Source organism: Tachyglossus aculeatus, chromosome 10, assembly GCF_015852505.1.
Source record: "Tachyglossus aculeatus isolate mTacAcu1 chromosome 10, mTacAcu1.pri, whole genome shotgun sequence".
Classification (NCBI taxonomy): domain Eukaryota; kingdom Metazoa; phylum Chordata; class Mammalia; order Monotremata; family Tachyglossidae; genus Tachyglossus; species Tachyglossus aculeatus.
Genome location: NC_052075.1, coordinates 53947365 through 53964230, shown reverse-complemented (window position 1 = coordinate 53964230; position 16866 = coordinate 53947365). Strand labels below are relative to the sequence as shown.

General features: G+C 52.8%; 1 protein-coding gene across 3 annotated transcripts in view; it reads left to right on the top strand.

Moving 5' to 3' along the window:
* HDAC7 (histone deacetylase 7) overlaps positions 1 to 16866 on the top strand; it is a 68089-nt gene that overhangs the window by 49063 nt on the left and 2160 nt on the right. For all 3 annotated transcript variants that reach the window (XM_038752278.1, XM_038752277.1, XM_038752279.1), the window contains exons 12-22: positions 1085 to 1304; positions 2354 to 2487; positions 7050 to 7170; positions 10503 to 10552; positions 12846 to 12953; positions 13072 to 13127; positions 14147 to 14234; positions 14711 to 14830; positions 15308 to 15405; positions 15683 to 15801; positions 16680 to 16813. In XM_038752278.1, the coding sequence (XP_038608206.1) occupies positions 1085 to 1304; positions 2354 to 2487; positions 7050 to 7170; positions 10503 to 10552; positions 12846 to 12953; positions 13072 to 13127; positions 14147 to 14234; positions 14711 to 14830; positions 15308 to 15405; positions 15683 to 15801; positions 16680 to 16813 (1248 nt within the window). The remainder of the gene's footprint in view (positions 1 to 1084; positions 1305 to 2353; positions 2488 to 7049; positions 7171 to 10502; positions 10553 to 12845; positions 12954 to 13071; positions 13128 to 14146; positions 14235 to 14710; positions 14831 to 15307; positions 15406 to 15682; positions 15802 to 16679; positions 16814 to 16866) is intronic.

Genomic DNA, 16866 nt, shown 5'->3' with positions numbered 1-16866 from the left:
CTGTCTCTATATGTTGCCAACTTGTACTTCCCAAGCGCTTAGTACAGTGCTCTGCACACAGTAGGCGCTCAGTAAATACGATTGATTGATTGAAGAGGAGAAACCCGGTTGGCTCAGAGATCTGTGGGTGGGGCGGGCATTGGCATCAGGGCCAGGCAGGTGCTGGAATAATCATCATCATCATCCTCATGAGATTTGTTAAGCGCTTACTATGGACTGGGCTTCGGAGCTGGAATGGACAGTGGATTCAGCAGATCGTGGGACAGTGGCCTGGGAATGCTCTGGCTTCAGCGGGAGCAGATCAGATGAGAAGCAGAGTGGCTCAGTGGCAAGAGCCCGGGCTTTGGAGTCAGAGGTCATGGGTTCAAATCCTGGCTCCGCCAATTGTCAGCTGTGCGACTTTGGGCAAGTCACTTAACTTCTCTGGGCCCCAGTTACCTCATCTGTAAAATGGGGATGAAGACTGTGAGCCCTCCGTGGGACAACCTGATCACCTTTTCACCTCCCCAGCGCTTAGAACGGTGCTTTGCACATAGTAAGCGCTTAATAAATGCCATAAAAAAAGCATGTGGACAGGTGTCATCAGAATAATGTATCGACCTCAGTGCTTAGAACAGTGCCTGGCGTATCGAAAGCACTTGGCAAATACCATTTTAAAAAAGTGTGTGTGTGTGTGTGTGTGTGTCCCCTTTTAGACTGTGAGCTCACTGTTGGGTAGGGACTGTCTCTATATGTCGCCAATTTGTACTTCCCAAGTGCTTAGCACAGTGCTCTGCACATAGTAAGCGCTCAATAAATACGATTGATGATGATGATGTGGATGTGTGTGAGTGAGAGAGAGAGTGGTCAAGAGGCCTCTGGACTGTAAGCTCATTGTGGGCAGGAATGTGTCTGTTATATTGTACGCTCCCAAGCTCTTAGTCCGGTGTTGTGCACACAGTAAGTGCTCAATAAATACAGTTGAGAGAGAGAGGAACAGGGGGACCTTGGGGTGGGGAAAGAGGCGAAACAGGTGAGTCAGGAGGAGCTGGGGCTGGGAGTGGGAATAGGATTCCCCGACTCTGACCAGTTTTCCCTTCTTTAGGTCTTCCTGAGGGAGCCGCCGCGGGTATCCAGTCACCCACCTCGGGTGGCCCCGGGCAACCCCCTGCTGCTGTCTTTCGCCCAGGGCGGGCACCGGCCCCTGACCCGCGCCCAGTCCTCTCCGGCTGCACCCGCCTCGCTTCCCTCCACCGAAGCTTCCAGCAAGTCTGGGGGGCTTCCTGGGCCCGAGCCCCCTGCCAGGACAACCGCCTTCACCACCGGTGAAATTCAGACGGGTTAGGGCCGGAGGGAGGGAGGGGAGAGAGAGAGGGTGAAGGGAGAAGCAGCGTGGCTCAGTGGAAAGAGCCCGGGCTTTGGAGTCAGAGGTCGTGGGTTCGAATCCTGACTCCGCCACCTGTCTTCTGTGTGATCTTGGGCAAGTCACTTCACTTCTCTGGGCCTCAGTTCCCTCATCTGTAAAATGGGGATTAAGACTGTGAGCCCCACGTGGGACAACCCGATCAGCCTGTATCCTCCCCAGCGCTTAGAACAGTGCTTTGCACATAGTAAGCGCTTAACAAATGCCTATTATTATTAATGGGTGAATGTGTGTGGCTGTGGGTGTGTGCCTGTTGGCCCCGGGGGCGAGGGGAGTCTCTGTGGAGGAGAGAGAGAGCGGGATGTTGGCGTGGAGGGGATTAATAATAATAATAATAATAATGATGGCATTTGTTAAGCGCTTACTATGTGCAGAGCACTGTTCTAAGCGCTGGGGGGGATACAAGGTGATCAAGTTGCCCCACATGGGGCTCGCAGTCTTCATCCCCATTTTACAGATGAGATAACAGGCTCAGAGAAGTGAAGTGACTTGCCCGAGGTCACACAGCAGACATGTGGCGGAGCCGGGATTCGAACCCACGACCTCTGACTCCAAAGCCCAGGCTCTTTCCACTGAGCCACGCTGGGATTGTGAGGCGCGGTGGGTGATGGGGAAGGCGGGGGCTCTGGCGCTGAAGAATGTTGCGTCGTAGAAAAGCAGCATGGCTCAGTGGATAGAGCACGGGCCAGGAGTCGGAAAGTCGTGGGTACTAATCCCAGCTCCGCCACTCGTCTGCTGTGTGACGTTGGGGAAGTCGCTTCACTTCTCTGGGCCTCAGTTACCTCGTCTGTAAAATGGGGGTTAAGACTGTGAGCCCCACATGGGACAGGGACTGTGTCCAACCTGATCTGCTTGTAACCACCCCAGGACTTAGTACAGTGCCTGGCACATAGTTAAGCGCTTAACAAGTACTGTTATTATTACCGACGCCGCCGCCTCTTCCTCTTCCAGGGCTGGTGTATGACTCAGTGATGCTCAAGCACCAGTGCTCCTGTGGGGACAACAGCAACCACCCCGAGCACGCCGGCCGCATCCAGAGCATCTGGTCCCGGCTGCAGGAGCGGGGGCTGCGTAGCCAGTGCGAGGTGAGGGGGCGGAGGCCGGGATGGGGCTCCCGTTAGGGCCGGAGCGGACTGAGGGAAGCGCCTAGCAGATCGGAAGGGAGAGGGCGAGGCTGGGGGACCTGCGGGAAGGTGGCCCTTAATAATAATAATAATAATAATAATTGGCATTTGTTAAGTGCTTACTATGTGCAAAGCACTGTTCTAAGCGCTGGGGAGGACACAGGGTGATCAGGTTGCCCCACGTGGGGCTCACAGTCTTAATCCCCATTTTACAGATGAGGGGACAGAGGCCCAGAGAAGTTAAGTGACTTGCTCAAAGTCACACAGCTGACAATTGGCAGAGCTGGGATTCGAACCCATGACCTCTGACTCCAAAGCCCGGGCTCTTTCCGCTGAGCCACGCTGCTTCTCTAATTAGTGGTTGGTTTTGTTCTCTGTCTCCCCGTTTTAGACTGTGAGCCCACTGTTGGGTAAGGACTGTCTCTAGATGTTACCAAATTGTACTTCCCAAGCGCTTAGTCCAGTGCTCTGCACACAGTAAGCGCTCAATAAATACGATTGATTGATTGATTGATTGGTTCCTTGGCCGGCGAGGGCAGGTGGACCGGAGGAGAAGCAGGGTGGCCCTTATGGGAAGAGCTCGGGCCCGGGAATCAGAGGACGCAGGTTTTAATCCCAGCACTAACACCTGCCTGCTTTGTGAAGGGGGGCAAGTCACTTCAATCAATCACTCAGTCATATTTAATAATAATAATAATAATAATAATAATAACGGCATTTATTAAGCGCTTACTATGTGCAAAGCACTGTTCTAAGCGCTGGAGAGGTTTCAAGGTGATCAGGTTGTCCCACGGGGGGCTCACAGTTTTCATCCGCATTTTCCAGATGAGGTCACTGAGGCCCAGAGAAGTGACGTGACTTGCCCAAAATCACACAGCTGACAAGTGGAGGAGCCGGGATTTGAACCCATGACCTCTGACTCCAAAGCCCGGGCTCTTTCCCCCTTCTAGACTGTGAGCCCACTGTTGGGTAGGGACCGTCTCTATATGTTGCCAACTTGGACTTCCCAAGCGCTTAGGCCGGTGCTCTGCACACAGTAAGCGCTCAATAAATACTATTGATTGATTGATTGAGTTCCACTGAGCCACGCTGAGTGCTGACTGTGAGCAGAGCGCTGTACTAAGCGCTTGGGAGAGTATAACAGAGTTGGGAGACACATTCCCTGCCCACAGCAAGCTCCCGGTTTAGAGGGTTTTCACTTCTCTGGGCCTCAGTGGCCTCATCTGTAAAATAGTCGTTTAATACCCATTCTCCGTCTGAGACTGTGAGCCCCGTGTAGGACAGAGACCGTGTCCCATCCGATTGTCTTGTCTGTACCTCAGCACTTAGAACAGTGCTTGGCACGTAGTAAGCGCTTAACAAAAGCCACAATTATTGTGGTTAGTATCGTTGTTATTATCATAGCCGTTATTATTATTACAGGCCGTTGAGGCTGATGGATGGGCAATGAGGGTTAGTCAATCAATTGTATTTTTTGAGCGCTTAGTATGTGCAGAGCACTGGACTAAGCGCTAGAGAAACAGCGTGGCGTAGAGAAGCAGCGTGGCTCAATGGAAAGAGCCTCGGCTTGGGAGTCAGACGTCTAGACTGTGAGCCCACTGTTGGGTCGGGACCGTCTCTAGATGTTGCCAACTTGTACTTCCCAAGCGCTTAGTACAGTGCTGTGCACACAGTAAGCGCTCAATAAATACGATTGAATGAATGAATGAATGAATGAATTCCCGGCTCTGCCAATTGTCAGCTGGGTGACTTTGGGAAGTCCAATATGTACATGGTACAATATGTACAGCCTGTACAATATGTACAATGTACAATGGGAAGCAGCACGGCTCAGTGGAAAGAGCCCGGGCTTTGGAGTCAGAGGTCATGGGTTCAAATCCCGGCTCCGCCACTTGTCGGCTGTGTGACTTTGGGCAAGTCACTTCGCTTCTCTGGGCCTCAGTTACCTCATCTGTAAAATGGGGATTAAGACTGTGAGCCCCGTCTGGGACAACCTGATCACCTTGTAAACTCCCCAGCGCTTAGAACAGTGCTTTGCACATAGTAAGCGCTTAATAAATGTCATTAAAAAAAAAAAAGTCCCTTCACTTCTCTGTGCCTCAGTTACCTCATCCGTAAAATGAGGATGAAGACTGTGAGCCCCCCGTGGGACAACCTGATCACCTTGTATCCTCCCCAGAACTTAGAACAGTGCTTTGCACATAGTAAGCGCTTAACAAATGCCATCATCATTATTGTTATTGGGAGAGGACAGTGCAATAAACAGGCACATTCCCTTCCCACAATGAGCTTACAGTCTCGAGGGTGGAGAGGGATCGGCTGGGTTTGGCTGGGGAGGTTGTTGGGGCCAGGGACGATTCCTCTGAGGACTGTCCGCCATCCGCCACATGTCTGTTGTGTGGCCTTGGGCAAGTCACTTCACTTCTCTGTGCCTCAGTTACCTCACTGGTAAAAAGGGGATTACAACTGTGAGCCCCATGTGTCCCATAGTAAGCACTTGACAAATACCCCAGTTATTTGTCCACCATCCGCCACATGTCTGTTGCGTGGCCTTGGGCAAGTCACTTCACTTCTCTGTGCCTCAGTTACCTCACTGGTAAAAAGGGGATTATGACTGTGAGCCCCATGTGTCCCATAGTAATCACTTGATAAATACCCCAGTTATTTGTCCGCCATCCGCCACATGTCTGTTGTGTGGCCTTGGGCAAGTCACTTCACTTCTCTGTGCCTCAGTTACCTCATTGGTAAAAAGGGGATTACGACTGTGAGCCTCACGTGTCCCATAGTAATCACTTGACAAATACCCCAGTTATTTGTCCGCCATCCGCCACATGTCTGTTGCGTGGCCTTGGGCAAGCCACTTCACTTCTCTGTGCCTCAGTTACCTCACTGGTAAAAAGGGGATTACGACTGTGAGCCCCATGTGTCCCATAGTAATCACTTGATAAATACCCCAGTTATTTGTCCGCCATCCGCCACATGTCTGTTGTGTGGCCTTGGGCAAGTCACTTCACTTCTCTGTGCCTCAGTTACCTCATTGGTAAAAAGGGGATTACGACTGTGAGCCTCACGTGTCCCATAGTAATCACTTGACAAATACCCCAGTTATTTGTCCGCCATCCGCCACATGTCTGTTGCGTGGCCTTGGGCAAGCCACTTCACTTCTCTGTGCCTCAGTTACCTCACTGGTAAAAAGGGGATTACGACTGTGAGCCCCATGTGTCCCATAGTAAGCACTTGACAAATACCCCAGTTCTTTGTCTGCCATCCGCCACATGTCTGTTGTGTGGCCTTGGGCAAGCCACTTCACTTCTCTGTGCCTCAGTTACCTCATTGGTAAAAAGGGGATTACGACTGTGAGCCTCACGTGTCCCATAGTAATCACTTGACAAATACCCCAGTTATTTGTCCGCCATCCGCCACATGTCTGTTGCGTGGCCTTGGGCAAGCCACTTCACTTCTCTGTGCCTCAGTTACCTCACTGGTAAAAAGGGGATTATGACTGTGAGCCCCATGTGTCCCATAGTAAGCACTTGACAAATACCCCAGTTATTTGTCCGCCATCTGCCACATGTCTGTTGCGTGGCCTTGGGCAAATCACTTCACTTCTCTGTGCCTCAGTTACCTCATTGGTAAAAAGGGGATTACGACTGTGAGCCCCATGTGTCCCATAGTAATCACTTGACAAATACCCCAGTTATTTGTCCGCCATCCGCCACATGTCTGTTGTGTGGCCTTGGGCAAGTCACTTCACTTCTCTGTGCCTCAGTTACCTCATTGGTAAAAAGGGGATTATGACTGTGAGCCCCATGTGTCCCATAGTAAGCACTTGACAAACACCCCAGTTACTATACGCCATTTAGCCAACGGCTCCTCAGGTCGGGGCAAAAAGGACCTTCCTTGATTCCCCCCCCCCCCCCGCCTTTCCTTCCTTCCCTTTTTTTTCCCCACCTCACTCCTCTCTCCCTTCCGAGCTCGTTGCCGGCAGGGAAAGTGTCTGTTTTGTCGTTGTACTGTCCCCTCCCAAGCGTTTAGTCCAGTGCTCTGCACACAGTAAGCGCTCAGTAAATGAAACCGACTAACGGTCCGCCTCGGTGTCTGCCTTTTAGACTGTGAGCCCACTGTCCCTTCCCCACCGCACCTGTATATATGTATATATGTTTGTACATATTTATTACTCTATTTATTTATTTATTTATTTTACTCGTACATATCTATTCTATTTATTTTATTTTGTTTGTATGTTTGGTTTTGTTCTCTGTCTCCCCCTTTTAGACTGTGAGCCCACTGTTGGGTAGGGACTGTCTCTATATGTTGCCAATTTGTACTTCCCAAGCGCTGAGTCCAGTGCTCTGCACATAGTAAGCGCTCAATAAATACGATTGATGATGATGATGACTGTCTCTATGTTGCCAACTTGTCTTTCCCAAGCGCTTAGTACAGTGCTCTGCACACAGTAAGCGCTCGATAAATACGATTGATTGATTGATTGATTGATTGATTGCCTTCCGCCCTCCCTGCAGTGTCTCCGGGGCCGGAAGGCCTCGCTGGAGGAGCTGCAGTCTGTCCACGCTGAGCGCCACGTGCTGCTCTACGGCACCAACCCGCTCAGCCGGCTCAAACTGGACAACGGGAAGCTCGCAGGTACTTTTCAGCCCCTCCCCTAGCTGTTCTTCTGCCCCGGTTCCCTCCCCCGGCTTTCCCTGCGTCGCACACAGCCCCCCGGGCCCCCCCGTCCAATACCAGAGAAGCAGCGTGGCTCAGTGGAAAGAGCCCGGGCTTTGGAGTCAGAGGTCATGGGTTCGAATCCCGACTCCGCCACATGTCCGCTGTGTGACCTTGGGCAAGTCACTTAACTTCTCTGAGCCTCAGTTACCTCATCTGTAAAATGGGGATGAAGACTGTGAGCCCCACGTGGGACAACCTGACCACTTTGTGTCCCCCCAAGCGCTTAGAACAATGCTTTGCACATAGTAAGCGCTTAACAAATGCCAGCATTATTATTACTTCCACTGACAGGAAATAAAATCCCACCCAGCCTGGGGATTCTACCCCTGACAGGGACAACAGGATGCTGGGAGGAAGCACTTAGTACAGTGCGCTGCACACAGTCAGCGCTCAATAAACACGATTGAATGAATGAACTGAGTGATGACTGGCCCCTTGGATACCCGTTCATTCATTCAATCGTATTGAGCGCTTACTGTGTGCAGAGCACTGGACTAAGCGCTTGGGAAGTCCAAGTTGGCAACATATAGAGACGGTCCCTACCCAACAGCGGGCTCACAGTCTAGAAGGGGGAGACGGACAACAAAACACCACATATTAACAAAATAAAATCAATAGAATAAATATACACAAGGAAAATAAATAGAGTAATAAATCTGCACAAACATATATACATATATACAGGTGCTGTGGGGAGGGGAAGGAGGTAAGGCGGGGCAGGGGGATGGGGAGGGGATAATGATGGTATTTGTTCATTCATTAATTCAATCGTATTTATTGAGCGCTTACTGTGTGCAGAGCACTGGACTAAGCGCTTGGGAAGTCCAAGTTGGCAACATATAGAGACGGTCCCTACCCAACATTCATTCATTCAATCGTATTTATTGAGCGCTTACTGTGTACAGAGCACTGTACTAAGCGCTTGGGAAGTACAAGTCGGCAACATATAGAGACGGTCCCTACCCAACAGCAGGCTCACAGTCTAGAAGGGGGAGACAGAGAACTAAACAACACATATTAATAAAATAAATAGAATAAATATGTACCCATCCTTCCTCCTGCCCCATCCTCAAGCCCTCATCTCCAGTCCTCCCTCCATCCCTCGCACGTGGCTCAGTGGAAAGAGCCCGGGCTTTGGAATCAGAGGTCATGGGTTCATATCCTGGCTCCGCCAATTGTCAGCTGGGTGACTTTGAGCAAGTCACTTCACTTCTCTGGGCCTCAGTTCCCTCATCTGGAAAATGGGGATTAAGACTGTGAGCCCCCCGTGGGACAACCTGATCACCTTGTAGCCTCCCCAGCGCTTAGAACAGTGCTTTGCACATAGTAAGCGCTTAATAAATGTTATTATTATTATTAGCTTGGAGGGAAACAGCACGGCTTAGTTCAGAGCCTGGTCCCGGGAGTCAGAAGGACCTGGGTTTTAATTCCGGTTCCTCCACCTGTCTGCTGGGTGACCTTGGGCAAGTCACTTCACTTCTCTGGGCCTTAGTGACCTCATCTGTAAAATGGGGATTAAGAGTAGGAGGCCCATGGGGAACAGGGGCTGTGTCCAACCAGACTGAGCCCCCTTTCTCCTCTCCTCCTCCTCATCCCTTCCCCACAGCACCTGTCTGTATATTTGTACAGATTTTTTACTCTATTTATTTTACTTGTACGTATTTACTATTCTATTTATTTTATTAACGATGTGCATTTAGCTTTAATTCTGTCTGTTCTGATGTCTTGACACCTGTCCGCTTGTTTTGTTTTGTTGTCTGTCTCCCCCTGCTAGACTGTGAGCCCGTTGTTGGGTAGGGACCGTCTCTATACGTTGCCAACTTGTACTTCCCAAGCGCTGAGTACAGTGCTCTGCACACCATAAGCGCTCAATAAATACGATTAAATGAAATGAAATTAGTTTGGATCTACCCCAGCGCTTAGTTGGCACATAGTAAGCACATTCATTCATTCGTCCAGTCGTATTTATTGAGCGCTTACTGTGTGCAGAGCACTGGACTAAGCGCTTGGGAAGTCCAAGTTGGCAACATAGAGAGACGGTCCCTACCCAACAGCGGGCTCACAGTCTAGAAGGTGGAGACAGACAACAAAACATATTAACAAAATAAATAGAATAAATATGTACAAAGAAAATAAACAGTAATAAATGCGTACAAGTGCCGTTTGTTATTGTTATTATTATCAATCAATCAATCAATCATATTTATTGAGCGCTTACTGTGTGCAGAGCACTGTACTAAGCGCTTGGGAAGTACAAGTTGGCAACATATAGAGACGGTCCCTACCCAACAGTGGGCTCACAGTCTAGAAGGGGGAGACAGACAACAAAACAACACATATTAACAAAATAAAATCAATAGAATAAACATGCACAAGGAAAATAAATAGAGTATTAAATCCGTACAGGGATCCGTACAGGCTCACAGTCTAAAAGGGGGAGACAGAGAACAAAACCAAACATACTAACAAAATAGAATAAATAGAATAGATATGTACAAGTAAAATAAATAAATAAATAGAGTAATAAATATGCATAAACATATATACATATATATTACATATATAATGAAATAAAATAAATAGAATAAATATGTACAAGTAAACTAGAGTAATAAATATGTACAAGTACCATTTATTGTTGTTGTTGTTATTATTATTATTATTATTATTATTATCGTCTCTTAAGTTCATCCAAACCCTAACTGAAACTGGCTGTTCTTCCCAGCTTCTTCCTGCATCATGCCACAGCCTCTGCCCCTCACCGCGACTCTCCCACCCATTGCTCTGGTCCAGTTTCAATCAATCAGTCAATCAATCAATCAGTCGTATTTATTGAGCGCCTACTGTGTGCAGAGCACTGTACTAAGCACTTGGGAAGTCCAGGTTGGTAACATATAGAGACAGTCCTTACCCAGCAGTGGGCTCACAGTCTAAAAGGGGGAGACAGAGAACAAAACCAAACATACTAACAAAATAAAATAAATAGAATAGATATGTACAAGTAAAATAAATAAATAAATAAACAGAGTAATAAATAGGTACAAACATATGTACATATATACAGGTGCTGTGGGGAGGGGAAGGAGGTCAGATGGGGGGGATGGAGAGGGGGATGAGGGGGAGAGGAAGGAAGGGGCTCAGTCTGGGAAGGCCTCCTGGAGGCCTACCTGTTTCCTACCTTTTTCCTAAGTGTTGCTCTGGCTCTTCCCACTCCCCAATCCCACCTTTTCCTTCTCTTTTCTCCCCAGGGATCCTGGCCCAGAGAATGTTTGTGATGCTGCCCTGCGGAGGGGTTGGGGTAAGTGCCTGGCTGTATCCAGGGGACTGACTGCCTCCTTTTGCCTGGGTCTGGGCAGGGAGGCATGTCCCCTCTTCTCCCCCCCTGCCCCTTTTTATGGCATTTGTTAAGTGCTTACTATGCTCCAGGCACTTTACTGAGCGATGGGGTAGGTACAAGCCAATCAGGTGGGATGCAGTCCCTGTCCCACATGGGGCTCCCAGTCCTTATTTTCCAGCTCATTCATTCATTCAGTCAGTCAGTCAGTCGTATTTATGGAGCGCTTACTGTGTGCAGAGCACTGTACTAAGCGCTTGGGAAGTACAGGGAACTGACTCCCAGAGAAGTGAAGTGACTTGCCCGAGGTCAGGCTCCCTTCAAAGCCCTACTGAGAGCTCACCTCCTCCAATCAATCAGTCGTATTTATTGAGCACTTACTGTGTGCAGAGCACTGTCCTAAGCGCTTGGGAAGTACAGGGAACTGACTCCCAGAGAAGGGAAGTGACTCGCCCGAGGTCAGGCTCCCTTCAAAGCCCTACTGAGAGCTCACCTCCTCCAATCAATCAATCAATCAGTCGTATTTATTGAGTGCTTACTGTGTGCAGAGCACCGTGCTAAGCGCTTGGGAAGTACAAGTTGGCAACATAGGCCTCCAGGAGGCCTTCCCAGACTGAGCCCTCTCCCCATCATCATCATCATCAATCGTATTTATTGAGCGCTTCCTGTGTGCAGAGCACTGTACGAAGCGCTTGGGAAGTACAAGTTGGCAACATATAGAGACAGTCCCTACCCAACAGTGGGCTCCCCTCCCCACAGCACCTGTATATATATATATATATATATATATGTTTGTACGCATTTATTCCTCTATTTTATTTGTACATATTTATTCTATTTTTTTTATTTTAATATGTTTTGTTTTGTTCTCCGTCTCCCCCTTCTAGACTGTGAGCCCACCGTTGAGTAGGGGCCATCTCTATATGTTGCCAACTTGTACTTCCCAAGCGCTTAGTCCAGCGCTCTGCACGCAGTAAGCGCTGAATAAATACGATTGAATGAATGAGCGGCAGAGCTGGGATTAGATTCCCAGGCCTGTGCTCTATCCACTAGGCCAGTGTTGCTTCTCTCCCCTTCCTCTCCCTCCCCCTTTCTTCCCCACCCCCTTTCACTTGCCAGATTACATGTGGTTCTAGCCGTCTGTCTTTCGGGGAGGTCCCTCTGCGGGACCTCCCAGGCTCCCCGACAGCTCTGGGTGGGCTCGCAACCCAGTTGGCCCCTCCAAGGCACTCCCGTGTGGGACCACCACTCCTCCTCTCTTTGCCCTGCCCCAGGCCTGGAGTATCAGGGAGCTAGGAAAGGGCTCCTGCTTGCTTAGTACAGTGCTCTGCACACAGTAAGCGCTCAATAAATACGATTGATGATGATGATGATGCCTGCCGTGGGTCGCTGCAAGCCAGCGGGGGCCCGAGGGAGAAGCTGAGCCGCGGGTGGTCCGGGGAGAAGGAAGGGGTTGCCCCACCGGGCTTGCTCCCTGCCTCCTGCTCACCAACTTCCTCAGTTTCCAACTGTTGTTTGCTTCTGTTTCTCTTTCCCTCCCTCTGTCTCTGTCTCTCTCTCTGTCCCTGTCTCTCTCTCCAGCTTCTTCCAACTCATTTCTGCTCTCCTCGCCTCGCTCTCTCACCTCCCCACCATCACCCCCCGCCCCTCCTGCGCCCCTCCGGGCCCTCCCGGGGCCTCTGCCGGGAGCGGAGCGGCAGCCCGGTGGGGGCCGCGGGCCGAAGACGCTGGCGCGGAGGGCCCACTCCCACCCCCCGGCTCTGAGGGGCTGAGCAGAGTCCGCCGGTGGTGGCTTAAAACACAAATCCCCAACCCCGAGTCCAGCCCAGGTAAACGTGGCTCCCGCCTGCATCCTCCCCACGTTCCCTCTGCCTCTCCCCCGTCCCCGCCTTCCTAGGATGGAGAGGAGCCACGGGCCCGAGTCGCCGGCCGACATGAAAAAGCCTCACTGGAAATTGGGGGCTCCTCGGCGGCCGGGCCCGGAGTCGCCCACGTGGCTCCTCGTCCGCCGAGCTCTGTCTTTGTGGTGCCGGCTTCAGCTCCCAGCCCCTGGGGGTTTCAAAGCTGTCTCCCTTGGGGGTTTAGCGGCCCTGACGAGGGCAGGGTTGGGTGGGGGGGGTCCGGACGGGTGGAAGGGGAAGCCCGGGCTGCCCAGCTGTGGACTGAGCGGACTCAGGCCCGTCCGGACTGGGGGGCTCCTCAGCCAGGTTGGGGTGATCGGGTGAGGCTGACGAGGGCGGGGGCTGTGGCCCTGCAGGTGGATACAGACACCATCTGGAACGAGATGCACTCATCTAACGCTGCCCGCTGGGCAGCCGGCAGCGTCACCGACCTCGCCTTCAAGGTGGCCGCCGGGGAGCTGAAGGTAGGGGCCGGGCGGGTGCGGTTGGTGGGCACGGTATCGGAGAGGAGCCGTGCGTTGCGGGAGCGGGCCCGGGCCCCGGGCGTCCCGGTGACCCCGAATCTCCCATCCCCGTCCCCAGAACGGCTTCGCGGTGGTCCGCCCCCCGGGTCATCACGCGGACCTCTCCACGGCCATGTAAGTATCCCTGCCGGGGACTGGTGGGGACACTTCTAGACTGTTGGGTAGGGACCGCCTCTATACGTTGCCAACTTGTACTTCCCAAGCGCTTAGTACAGTGCTCTGCACACAGTAAGCGCTCAGTGAATACGATTGATTGGTGGGCGGGATTATTAACCAGTTCGTTTTGGTGTTTAATAAGCGCTTGCTGTGTGTCGAGGGTAGATCCATGGTAACGAGGTTGGACAGAGGCCCTGTCCGACATGGGGCTCACAGACTAAGTAGGAGGGAGAACAGGTGTTGAATCCCCGTTTTGCAGGTGAAGAAACTGAGGCCCAGAGAAGTGAAGTGACTTGCCCAAGGGCACACAGCAGACAAGTGGCAGAGCCGGCATTGGAATCCAGGATTCCTTCTTCTCCTCTCTTCCCAGCGCTTAGTGCAGTGTCATTGTTCACTTAAGAAATGATGATGATGATGGTATTTAAGTGCTATGTGCAAAGCACTGTTCTAAGCGCTTATAAATACTATTTATATTAGTATTATTATTAGTGCCGGTAATACTAGGAATAAATACTATTCCTACTAACATTATTACTCGCCACCCACCCGCTGTGCCTCTTCGCTATAACCGTCCTATCCCACCAAACTCTCTGTACCTGTTAGGGGGTAAGGAGACGCAGCGTGGTTTAGTGGATAGAGCATGAACCTAGAAATCAGAAGAACCTGGCTTCTAATCCCGGCTCTTCCAGACTTCTGCTCCGTGGCCTGGGGCATGTCACTTCACTTCTTTGGGCCTCAGTTACCTCATCTGTAAAATGGGGATTAAGAGCGTGAGCCCAAAAGGGGACAGGTACTGTGCTAAACCTGATTAACTTGTATCTGCCCCAATTCTTAGAACAGCGCTTGGCATATACTAAGTGCTTAACAAGTGTTGTTATTATTATTGTGACGCAGTGGTGTCTGGGTAGGTGAATGAGGGGCGAGAGGAGGGGGTGTTGGCGTGAGGGGGGAGATGAAGGACTTTCTCCTCCTCACAGGGGATTTTGCTTCTTCAACTCGGTGGCCATTGCGGCTCGGCAGCTGCAGCAGAAGGGGAAAGTTGGCAAGATCCTCATCGTGGACTGGGTGGGTGGCTGAGGCCGAGGACATTGCTTTCCTCCTCCCTGTCCCGTCCCTCTCCGTCCGCTGCAGGACTTCCGGAGGGTCCCATCTTGGCCAGGTCCCTGGGGCTGCCCAGACAGGGGACCGACCTGATCCCCCTCCTCCTCCTCTTCCTCCTCCTCCTCCCTCTCCTCCCTCCGCCCCCTGGCACGCCCCGAACTGGAGTCACCCCCATCTCTGGAATCCCCGAACCCTGGGGTTTGACGCAGGGACTTCAGGGTTCATAGCTGGCATATAGGGAGGAGCATGATGGTCGGACTGAGGGAGGGTCCTTTCCCCATTTTGCAGAGGTCAAAACAGGTCAGAGAGGACCTTGATCTGCCCAGGGCTCTGTGAGAGCCCCCCTCCCTCTGCCCAATCCCCCAGCTCTCCCACCTCCCTGGCCAGGCTTCCCCCCACCATCACCCTCCCGGCTCACGGCCCCGTCTCCCTGCCCCCAGGACGTTCACCACGGCAATGGCACCCAGCAAGCCTTTTACCAGGACCCCAGAGTGCTCTACATCTCCCTGCATCGCCATGACAACGGCAACTTCTTCCCCGGCAGCGGGGCTGTCGATGAGGTGGGTGTGGGCGCTTTCAGCCCCGACCTTTTAGACCCTTTGGACTGTGAGCCCCCTCTTGGGTAGGGACTGTCCCTATATGTTGCCAACTTGGACTTCCCAAGCGCTTAGTACAGTGCTCTGCACACAGTAAGCGCTCAATAAACACGATTGATTGATTGATTGATGGATTGACCCGTCCCGTCTCCCCTGCCTCAGGTCCTCCCCGGGGCCCCCATGCTTTCCTCCCTTCCACCGCCCCCCCTTCCCGGAGCCCGGAAGCCCACCCACACCGCTCCCCTGGGTCCCGGGGGCTTGGGCAAGCCTGCCTCATGGAACTGCAATGCCCGGGGAGAGGGGAAGTAGAAGGGGAACATCATTCTGGAGTGTCGTTGCCTCATGGCATCCTCTCCTCGCTTCCCCATGCCTCCGTCCCTTGTGTTCTCCCCCGACCTTTCTCCTCCCTCCCTCCCACTCCTGTCCGGCCCGGTGAGGCAGGTGGGGGCCGGCAGCGGCGAGGGCTTCACCGTCAACGTGGCCTGGGCCGGAGGCCTTGATCCGCCCATGGGGGACCCGGAATACCTGGCGGCTTTCAGGTCAGTGCCCGGGGCGACCGGTGAGGAGGGGGCCCGGGCCGGCTACCAGCTCCGAGCTGGAGGCCTCTCCCTCCCTTTCTTTCCTCCACCCCCGCCGCCCCCCAATTGTGTCCCTGTACCCCTCTAGGAGCTGCCTCTATAGCTCCGGGAACGTTGCTAAGCAACCAGGGCACCAAGCCCCGTTTCCATCTCCCTGCCTGTGCCTCGCCCTCCCCTCCGCCCCCGGCCTTTCCCTCCGTGCCCGGCACACAGCGACCGACCGGCCCTCTCCCCACAGGACAGTCGTCATGCCCATCGCCCGGGAGTTCTCACCGGACCTGGTCCTCGTCTCCGCCGGGTTCGATGCGGCGGATGGCCACCCCCCACCATTGGGCGGCTACTGCGTCTCTGCCAAGTGTGAGGGAGGGGCCCGGCCCCGGGCGGGAGGAAACTGCCCCGGAAAGACGGGGTGGAACTGGCCTGGCTTGACCCCGAGCGGGGAACGAGCACAGCCTGGGAATCGGGCTGGCCCTGGCCCCGGGGCATGGCCGGGCGCCCAGGGAAGGAAGCTCGTGATGTTCCGGGTCCTGGCACTGCCAGCTAGCCCAGCCTGGGCCCGCTATTCCGTGGGCCCTCATGACCACCACTGCCATTCTTAGATGGCTCAGAGAGAGGTCATGGGTTCAAATCCCGGCACCGCCACTTGTCAGCTGCGTGACTTTGGGCAAGTCACTCCGCTTCTCTGGGCCTCAGTTACCTCATCTGTAAAATGGGGATTAAAAGTGAGCCCCCGTGGGACAGCCTAATCAACTTGTAACCTCCCCAGCGCTTAGAACAGTGCTTTGCCCATAGTAAGTGCTTAACAAATACCATTATTAATATTATTAAAGAAGCAGCATGGCTCAGTGGAAAGAGCCCGGGCTTTGGAGTCGGAGGTCATGGGTTCAAATCCCGGCTCCTCCATTTATCAGCTGGGTGACCTTGGGCAGGTCACTTCACTTCTCTGGGCCTCAGTTCCCTCATCTGTAAAATGAGGATGAAGACTGTGAGCCCCGCGTGGGACAACCTAATCACCTCGTAAACTCCCCAGTGCTTAGAACGGTGCTTGGCACCTAGTAAGCGCTTAATAAATGCCATCATTATTGTTATTAAAATGGCCGGGCAGATTGGGCTCGGAGGAGGGACGGGGGGAGGGGGAACTTGCTGAAGGACAGCGGAGCGGAAGGGAGAGGGACTCCAGAGCGGACCGGCCCGGCAAATCCCGTCCTCCTCCTCTCTTCTTCCTCCTCCTCCAGGTTTTGGGTACATGACACAGCAATTGATGAGCCTGGCCGGGGGGGCCGTGGTGCTGGCCCTCGAAGGGGGGCACGATCTGACGGCCATCTGCGACGCCTCCGAGGCCTGCGTGGCCGCCTTGCTGGGCAGCACGGTGAGCCGTTCTCAGCCGGGGCCCCGGGGACCGACTGGCCCGCTGTGCGCTGG